The 9,539-nt window shown below is 45.8% G+C and overlaps 1 protein-coding gene across 2 annotated transcripts; it reads left to right on the forward strand.

The window, feature by feature from the left end:
• Positions 1 to 6,997: 6,997 nt before the first annotated feature.
• Hmgb2 (high mobility group box 2) lies at positions 6,998 to 9,539 on the forward strand. Of its 2 annotated transcripts, none has more exons than XM_052162333.1 (5): positions 6,998 to 7,122; positions 7,662 to 7,827; positions 8,117 to 8,262; positions 8,346 to 8,520; positions 9,019 to 9,539. In XM_052162333.1, the coding sequence occupies exons 2-5, from the start codon at positions 7,678 to 7,680 to the stop codon at positions 9,178 to 9,180; spliced, it is 633 nt and encodes a 210-aa protein (XP_052018293.1). In that variant the 5' UTR covers positions 6,998 to 7,122; positions 7,662 to 7,677; the 3' UTR covers positions 9,181 to 9,539. The 2 variants fall into 2 exon arrangements, with proteins under 2 accessions (XP_052018293.1, XP_052018292.1); XM_052162332.1 differs by having other exon boundaries at positions 7,000 to 7,122; positions 7,658 to 7,827.

Raw genomic sequence — 9,539 nt, forward strand, 5'->3', positions numbered from 1 at the left:
CCGGGTAGAAAACCCTGAGAGTTCCCACAGAGTACCTGAATTAGTTTCAGGCTTGGACAGATGCAGCGTTGGGTCTTTTGCTTCGTGGGGAATGAGACAAGCGCATTGGACTTAGAGTTGAGGAAGGGGAGAGGTTTAGATCCGCAGTTACCCTACCTGCTTTTCCCGGCTTGGAGTGGCCTGTGGGAGCTGGGGGCTAGAATAAAGCAAGGAGTGGAGGGAAGAAGTGAAGGGGAAGATCTGTAGGATAATTAGGTTTTATTATTACTTATTTATTATTTACTATTTATTATTTATTATTACTCTGAAGCTGAATCCAAAATCTTCCTGTAGCTCTGTCGCACGTCAGGGGCTCTGATAAAAGAAGTGCTTAATAAATACAGATTCTTCTGGTTTAAATATTGTTCACACCACTTAAAGCTTGAGTGGAATGCTACTGCTAGCTCTTATTCTTCGATTATGAGGATAGGCTTTCTTTTTAAATCAAATCTAGGTCAGTGGTTGTCAACCTTCCCAATGCAGCAGCCGTTTGACACAGTTCCTCATGTTGCGGCGATCCCCCCCAACCATAAAATTATTTCATTGCTACTTCATAAGTAATTTTGCTACTGTTATGCATTGCAATGTATATATCTAATGCACAGGATATTTGCAATGCTACCCCTGTGGGGGTCATGACCCATAGGTTGAGGACCACTGATCTAGAGCCTTTGTATACAAAGCAAGCATAGTACTACTGCGCTAAATCCTCAGATCTAGACTTGGCTTTGACTTGAACATACGCATCTTTTTGTTGTTGTTGCTTACTCTAGGATTCGTTGTTCTATTTCCAAGATCTCTGAGACCAAGCCCTCCAGGAACAAACAAGTGTGGAAATGAAATAGGCTAAGAAATTACTAAGCAGAATTCTGCTGTTCCCATCCCAAGGGTTGGACCAGTGTGAAGAAAATTGCTTATGGGATTCTTTGAATGACTTTTGATGCTTTCAGCATCACTTGTTTACTTTTTGCTTTCATCAGGAAAATCCTACGAGACTTAAGGTATTTGTTGTTGTTATTGTTGTTGTTGTTGTTGTTAGAGACAGGGTCCAGTTATGCAGGCTAGGCAGGCTAGCAGAAACTTTACTATGTAGCCCAGGTTGTCACTGTATTCTCTGTCTTCTTGTCTTAACTTCCAACATGCTGGGACCCCAGAGCTGGGATTATAAAGTGGTCACCACCACGCCCAGCTTTTCTTTATATTAGTCCCACCTTCAACTACTCATACGTGCATTTATTTTTACTCTGTATAGAGTATAGCTGAAAATGTCAGTTTGTGAAAATATTTCTAAATACAGCCAAACGACTAAGCATACTAATAAAATTAGAGGACAAAGTTGTAAATCCGTGCCTGGTGCCAGTGGTCTTCTGAAGAGGGCTTCAGATACCCAGGAACTAAAGTTACAGATTTTTGTATGTGGGTGCTGGGAATCAAACCCAGGTCCTTGTAACCACCAGCGCCTGACTATAACACTAATATATATGCCTCACATTTATTTTTAACTGGAAACACCTACAGAGAGTAGAAAGGAGTATCTGGGCCATGGGAATGGCTCAAGGTAAAGGTGCTTGCCACACAAGTGTATGCAATCCCAGGACCCACGCGAAGCAGGCCTGGTGGTGCTAATCTGTAATTCCGGTACTCTAGTGGTGGGATGGAAATTGGAAACAGGAGAGTCTCTAAAAGTGTGTGGGTTAGCTGACGCGGCTCACCCACAGTGACAAGCTACAGGGATGAGCGCTTATCTCAGCGAGGAAGGTGGAGGCTGACAGTATGTCCCCCAACTGTGGCAGACCTGCTGTGACACAGGCGCAGGCATGAACATCAACACACACATGAAGTTATTTTCCTCATTTATGGAAGCGAGATACTCCCTCTGAATTCAGGCTACGTTAGCAATTCTCCTGCCATTCAAGAGACACCCGCTCTTAACCGTCTTTCCTTGAAATAAATGTTGTATTCTTTAGTTTTCAAATAATAATGCCTGTCTTTTCATTCTGTGTTCTGCAGCTCTTGTACTTAAAGTCTAAGCCGTCCTTGGCCATGTGGAGTGCAGTGACTTTCTAAGAAACTGCTTTATTAATGTATAATTTACACAATGTAAATTTCATCCATCTGAAAGTTATTTTTAGTAAATCTATGAGGTTATACAACCTTACCATATAGTGTTAGAACCCTACTGTTGCCCAGAAAAATGTCACTGTGCCCTGTGGTCTCTCTGGTCTTGTTGCCACCTATGTCCTGGGGCAATCATTCTTCTGCCATCTGCTTCTACACGTAAGCTTTCTTCTAGAAATGTCATGTAGACAGAATCATACAAAAGTTGGTTTTGGTTTCTGATCACCTTCATTTAGCATGCTTTTCAGATTTATCTATGTTGTATTAATAGCTGGTTGTAGAGAGCATCTCTTGTACTGTTGGATGCATCACCTGTCAATAAAATGCTATTGGCCTATTAGCTTAGGCAGGAAGTGGGAGGTGGAAGTTCCGGTACAGAGAATGGATTTCTGGAAATAGAGTCAGGCACAAAACCCAGAAGACACTCGTCGCGTGAACCTGAAGACCAGGTAAACAGCCACATGGCATGACTTGGAATGGAGTAAGTTATGAGCTCCCAGAGAGCTGTTGGCCTAGTGTTTGTTCATGTGTAAAATGTCTCAGAGTGCTGATTTCTGGGAACAAAGTAGAAATGGGTAGAAAGGCTTGAGGTTACAGATGGCAGTAACCACAGCTGGTATCGATGTTCATTCCTTATTATTTGATGAATTGCATACTGGCACTTAGATATGTCATATTTATATTTATTTATAGTTAGTGTACATTTGGATTGTTTCCTGTTTGGGGATATAGGTATTACAGATAAAGCAGCTTTAAACATTATTTATCTATAATCCTATCCATCTACCTATCCATTCCATCTATCTATCTATCTATCCATCATCTATCTATCCATCTATCTATCTATCTATCTATCTATCTATCTATCTATCTGTCTGAGACAGGGTCTCATTATGTAGTCCTGGCTGACCTGTTTAAAAAACATGTTATGTAGTCCAAGGTAGACTTGAACTCATAGAGATCTGTCTCTGCCTCCTAAGTGTTGGAATTAAAGGCATGTGCCACCATGCCTTGCTTGTCTTTTTATGGACACCGATTTTTATCTACTTTTGGTAGGTGCTGAGGTATGTTTAAATCCGAGAATCTGCCGAGCTTTCCATGGTGACTGTCTATTTTAAGTTCTCACGAATAACAATAGCGTTCTACCTTCTTCATGTGTTTTCCAACACTGCTATTACATACTTTTAAAATTATAGTCATCTTTGTAGAAGGATTATCTAGTGTTTTTGTTTTTAATTTTTCTCTTGGGGACCTGAGATAATTTTCCTTAAGCAGAGTGTTGCCAAATGCATTCTGCAGCTTCTGTTTGTCAACATTTTATTTTTAGTTTTTAATTTTTTAAATTTTTTAAATTTTTATTTTTTGTTTTGTTGTTTTTCCAGACAGGATTTCTCTGTGCAGTCCTGGCTGTCCTGGAACTCACTCTGCAGACCAGGCTGGCCTCAAACTCAGAAATCTGCCTGCCTCTGCCTCCCAGAGTGCTGGGATTACAGGCTGCGCCACCACGCCTAGCTCAACATTTTAATTCTTTGTTTTTGTTTTTTGTTTTTGAGACTGGGTCTCTCTACATACCCTTGGCTGTCCTAGAACTTACTTTGTAAAACAAATTAGCCTCAAATTTAGTGATCTATCTGCTTCTGCTTCCTGAGTGCTGAGGTATAAGGTATGTGGCACCATTCTTGGCAACATTTTATATATATATAATTATGGCAAATATACACATATATTATACAACATATATTATATATCATGGTAAATATATATTATATATGGAGTCATAGAAAAAATAAAGTGACTCAATTTCCAAATTGTGTGGCTCATTTATACCGTGCCATAGACAAGTCTAATTAACATGAAAAACATCTATTCACATTCTCCTTCATGTTTTCTAGTGGCTCTGTTGTCTAAAGGAGGAAGACTAAATTTCTTTGTAAGCTGCCAGCCCCTCCCTTCCTCTGCCTAATGAATACTTCCTGCTCTACTACTCCAATGCTACGCCCATAGGCTTTCCTTACACCGTCATAGTTAAGGTGATTATGTTCTTGAGCAAGTTTTATCATTATTTATCATTATTGTACTGTTTGTTATTGTCTCTCTCTAAATACTAAATGTTCTGAGAGCAAAGACCATTGTCTTAGCGTTTCCATCGTTGTGAAGATACACAATGACCAAGGCAACTCTTAAAGATTTATTTATTATTATATGTAAGTACACTGTAGCTGTCTTCAGACACCCCAGAAGAGAGCATCAGATCTCATTACAGATTGTTGTGAGTCACCACGTGGTTGTTGGGATTTGAACTCAGGGCCTCTGGAAGAGCAGTGAGCACTCTTAACCACTGAGCCATCTTTCCAGTCCGACCAAGGCAACTCTTGTAAAGGAGTACATCCAATTGTGGCTGGCTTATAGGTTTAGTCCATTATCATCAAAGTGGGAAACATGGCAGCATTCAGGCAGACACACGGGCCTTCTGTAGCTTAGAGTCCTACATTTTGTTCTGAAGGCAACTAGGAAATGATTATCTCCAGGGAGCTAGGAGGAGGATCTCAAAGCCCATTCTCTTATTGACAGACTTTCTCCAACAAGGCCACACCCACTCCAACAAGGTCACGCCTCTAATAGTGCATTCTCTAGGCCAAGCATGTAAATACACGCATGAGTTTCTAGGGGGCCAAACCTATTCACCACAACCATATTTCATCTTCCCAGTTCTACTACTAAACTTATTGCTTGGTATAGTCAACTAATGTTTCTTGAATAAATATGCAACTTTTATATAAGTGCAAACTGTTTTACGACACGATTGTCTTTTAAAAGAAATCCCAAACCACATGTGATGTGAATCAAGGACGATTCTTGGTTGTCAACTTGACTACATCTGAAATTAACTTTAAAACCCAAGTAGTTGGGTACACCTGTGAGGGATTTTTATTTTCTTAACCCTTTAAGGTGGGAAGACCGACGTTTAATCCGGATTTTTTTGAGGCAGGAAGATCCATCTTTATTATGGGTCACACCTTCTGGCAGACTTACAAAGGACATGAGAGAAGAATGCTCGTTGTCTTTGCTTGCCTGCTCTCGGTTTCCTTAGGATTACTTCACTGTCATTAGAGCCTACTTCTTTAGGATGCTGCTTATACTGAAAACCACCTGGGACATCCAGCCTTGGGCCTTTCACTGTTAGTCAGCCAGTGTTGGACCACAGCCTCTAAGTCATTCTAATACATCTACATACAGATTCAGTTTCTTGGTTTTGTTCCTCTGGAGAACCCTGGTACACATAAAATTTAAATACATAATCTAAAAGTGTAAAGCATCAGTAATTTCACTTACATTGTTATTTGAACAGTACAGTCAGGTTTGGTTAGCTTGGAGAGAGAGGGAGAGAGAGAGAGAGAGAGTGTGTGTGTGTGTATGTGTGTGTGTGGTTTATAGATCAGTTGCAACTGTCATTTATTAGCTGTAAGATTTCAGGCAGACACAAAAACATTTATAAGCATTATGATTAACAAAATTCTGGAACCTTAGCCAGGCAAGGTGGTACAATGCCTTTAATCCCAGGCAGAAGCAGGCGGATGCCTGAGTTCAAGATCAGTCTGACATATATAGTGAGCTACAACGGCCAGTAAACCCTGTCTTGAAAAACCAAACCAACCAAACAAACAAAAACAAAAGACAAAAAAAAACAAAAAAAACCACAAAAACCTGGTACCCTTGAAACGGAAAATATGCCCCCCACACCGAACTGGCACCTTAGCATTTTTTTATTGCAGTAAAACATAAACACTGTGTGACCCCTGTCTGCTGGCGTTAGGTAGATTCGCAATGCGGAACAATCATCCATCTCCAGGGAAAACACAGCTTTCGAGTCTAGTTTTTAAGAAGAAGGCAAAGAACTGCTCGTCCTTAAGCCCTACTGGGAATGATCCTCACACGAGAAGCAGACCAGGCGGGAGGCAGCCCAGCGAGGGCCAGCTTGCAGGGGGAAGGTACGGAAACGCCGAGAAAACAGCGGCGCACGAACGGATCAAGAGGCGAGGGGGACGCGCACGCCACAGCCAAGCCGCAGGGCGCGCTCGGTCCTGGGCAAGGCGGCTCGACCCAGGCTGGGGAGCCCCGGCCTCCCACCCGCGACCGCGCCAACCCGCAGACGTCAGGCGGCTCGGCTGCGGAAGACGCCGTGCGGGCGCCGAGGCAGGGTGTGTGGGGACGGGAGCCGCCCCTGACCCGAGAGCGAGGGTTGTTTGTTTATTTTTGAATCACTCGGGCGCCGGACGAGGGGTCCGTGAGACACTCCGTGCAGCGGAGGCTCCCCGCCCGCCATACTCCGGTTCCACCTGGGCCTCAGCCGCGTTATGGCTCCGCACCGCGCACTCCCCGCTTTCTCCCCATTTTTTTTATTTCATAGGCTACGCTGTCCACACGGCGGCTGGCCTAGCGCCTTCAGTCACCTCAAAGCCATCTTTAACACCTGGGGAACTTAGCGTCAGCCGCCCGCCTCCATAGTTTTAAATCCCGCGGGGCAGTTCCTCTGGCCTGCCACACCCCTGTTTACAATCCTGGCCAATCAGCGGCGGGCCCGCCATTTTTCAAACGCTTTTCCTGCCGCCAATCAGGGTCGAGCAGTACATTCCTCTCTAGACCGGTTCCAACGGGTCTGGGAGTTAACGACCTGGGAGACCCACCGAACCTGCTAGGCTAAGTCTGGAGGGACGGGCCTGGCTAGACACCCACCAATAAGAACCCTTCTCTGTGGGAGGGCGGGGACTCTCCGGGGTTTGAATAATCCTCTCAGCCAATCAGAGCGGAGGAGGTGTGGCCTGCGGCTGGTCTCGTCAAGTTGCCGTGGCGCGGAGAACTCTGCAAAACAAGAGGCTGGGGATTGCGTTAGCGAGAAACCAGTCCTCGCCGGAGCTTGGGGAAGGAAGTCTCTCTGTGGAGGTCTGAGGGAAGAGCTCGCGCCAGGTAAGAGTCGGCCGAGAGTGCCCGGGCTTGGCGGCCTGGGTCTTTCCGCGTCAAGGCGGGACGTCTGTCGGGCTTCGGCACGGCCGCTTCGGGGACCTTCGAGAGCGGGCGGAATATTTGCGTGAGGGCCGGGGCCATAGAGGTCGGGCGGGAAGCCCCTGAACCCGGCCGCGTTTCTTTTTCTCCCTCTCTTTTTCGCCCTTCTCTCTCATTTTTCTTAAGCTGGATTGGATGCGGGGCTCGCGGTGGCTTGGGGAAGCCGCGCGCCCTTTCTGTCAGGAGGGCGCGCGGCCGGCGGCTTTTGGGCCTCGGGGCGAGTGGCTGAGGCGCGCGGGCCGCGCTGGCGGGCGGGCCGGAGCCGGGCGGGGCCGGGCCGGGGCGCGCGCGCTCGCGGGGGCGCGCGGGGTTTAGGCGGGAAGCGGCGCGGCATCCTCCCCCCCTCCCCTCCCCGCTTTCGCCGCTCCCCTCCCCCACGCCCTCCTCCTCCCCACCCCCGCGGGTCCCCCGCCGACGCGGCTTTTCTCCTCCGCGGCAGGTAGACGCCGCGCCGCCGTCATGGGCAAGGGTGACCCCAACAAGCCGCGGGGCAAGATGTCCTCGTACGCCTTCTTCGTGCAGACCTGCCGCGAGGAGCACAAGAAGAAGCACCCGGACTCGTCGGTCAACTTCGCCGAGTTCTCCAAGAAGTGCTCCGAGAGATGGAAGGTGCGAGCGGGCGGCGGGCCGTTTCCGGGGTGGTGCGGGCGGCTCCCCGCGGGCTGGGGCGCGCGCACGGGGGGGGGGCACCCTTTGGCCACCCTGTGTCCCCGAGGGGTTTCGGGATTCCCCAGCCGCGGTGCCGGGAGTGCGAGTGTGAGTTTGTTCACGTATTGGCCGCCTAAGAGCTCGAGTTCACCGACTTACTCGACTTTGCTCCACTTGTTGACTTGCTTGCTCGGACCCCTAAGAACTTTCTTTACATTGCTTGCTGAGCGACTCCTTTTCCGGCCCCTAGACCATGTCTGCAAAGGAAAAGTCCAAGTTTGAAGATTTGGCCAAGAGCGACAAAGCTCGTTACGACAGGGAGATGAAGAACTATGTGCCTCCCAAAGGTGATAAGAAAGGAAAGAAAAAGGATCCCAATGCTCCGAAGAGACCGCCGTGAGTTGATCTGAAATCTGACCCCCTCCCACCGCCCCCCCACCCCATCCCTCCTTTATTTGTTAACTCTTGCTTCCTTGCAGGTCTGCCTTCTTCCTGTTTTGCTCTGAACATCGCCCAAAGATCAAAAGTGAACACCCTGGCCTGTCGATTGGAGATACCGCGAAGAAACTGGGTGAGATGTGGTCGGAGCAATCTGCCAAAGATAAACAACCGTATGAGCAGAAGGCGGCTAAACTAAAGGAGAAGTACGAAAAGGTACTGCGCCTTTTAGATAATATTTATAACTGATCGTATTTCTACATTTGTTATACACGTCAGTTGTGGAAACTTGGGATATTTGTTACCACTGGCTGTCAGTTTTTGAAAAGTCCTAATGAAACCTGAGCAGTACAGACAAGTTTACCTTGTGATACAGTGTGTGTTGCCCTTGTAAATTCCTGCCTGTACACTCATTGTAGTTGTGTAAATCTCTTTTAGAAGGTAGAGTGCCAGCTGTGTTTTTAGATAGTTGTATAAGGCGGGAAAGGGGCATGCAGGGAAAGTAAAAGGACATTATCAGAAAAAGAGCAGTGACTGATCGTGTAGTTCCCCAGTAGTTATGTTTTCTAAAACCGGAGCCATTGCTCTCAAACCTGTGCTGCTCTGAAGACCAGCTAGGAAGGGTTTGGTCAGTGTTAAATTGTTTACAATGAAGTGGTTTTTCACACTTGAGTAATGGTACCGGATGCTGACCTTACTTCGACAATGTTTCAGGATATTGCTGCATACCGTGCCAAGGGCAAAAGTGAAGTAGGAAAGAAGGGTCCTGGTAGGCCAACAGGCTCAAAGAAGAAGAATGAACCAGAAGATGAGGAAGAGGAGGAGGAGGAAGAAGATGACGAAGATGAAGAGGAGGAAGATGAGGATGAAGAATAAGTGGCTGTCCTAAAGTGGAGTTATGTGCTCAGGCAATTATTTTGCTAAGAATGTGAAATTCAAGTGCAGCTCAACATTAGCTTCAGTATAAAAACTGTACAGATTTTTTGTATAGCTGATGAGATTCTTTGTAGAGAAAATACTTTTTAAAAAGAATTTGTAGCTTTTTTCAAGGGCTACAACGTACAGTTAGATTTAAAGCTTTTGATGTTGAATGTTTCTAAATATTTAATGGTTTCTTTAATTTCTTATGGTAGAAAAAACTTCATAGGAATTTGTATTACCAGTAAAAAATTTTTTTTAGGATGTTGCATTTTTTTGTTTTTTTTTTTAAATTTGTAATAAAATAATGTATATTA

Source organism: Apodemus sylvaticus, chromosome 18, assembly GCF_947179515.1.
Source record: "Apodemus sylvaticus chromosome 18, mApoSyl1.1, whole genome shotgun sequence".
Classification (NCBI taxonomy): domain Eukaryota; kingdom Metazoa; phylum Chordata; class Mammalia; order Rodentia; family Muridae; genus Apodemus; species Apodemus sylvaticus.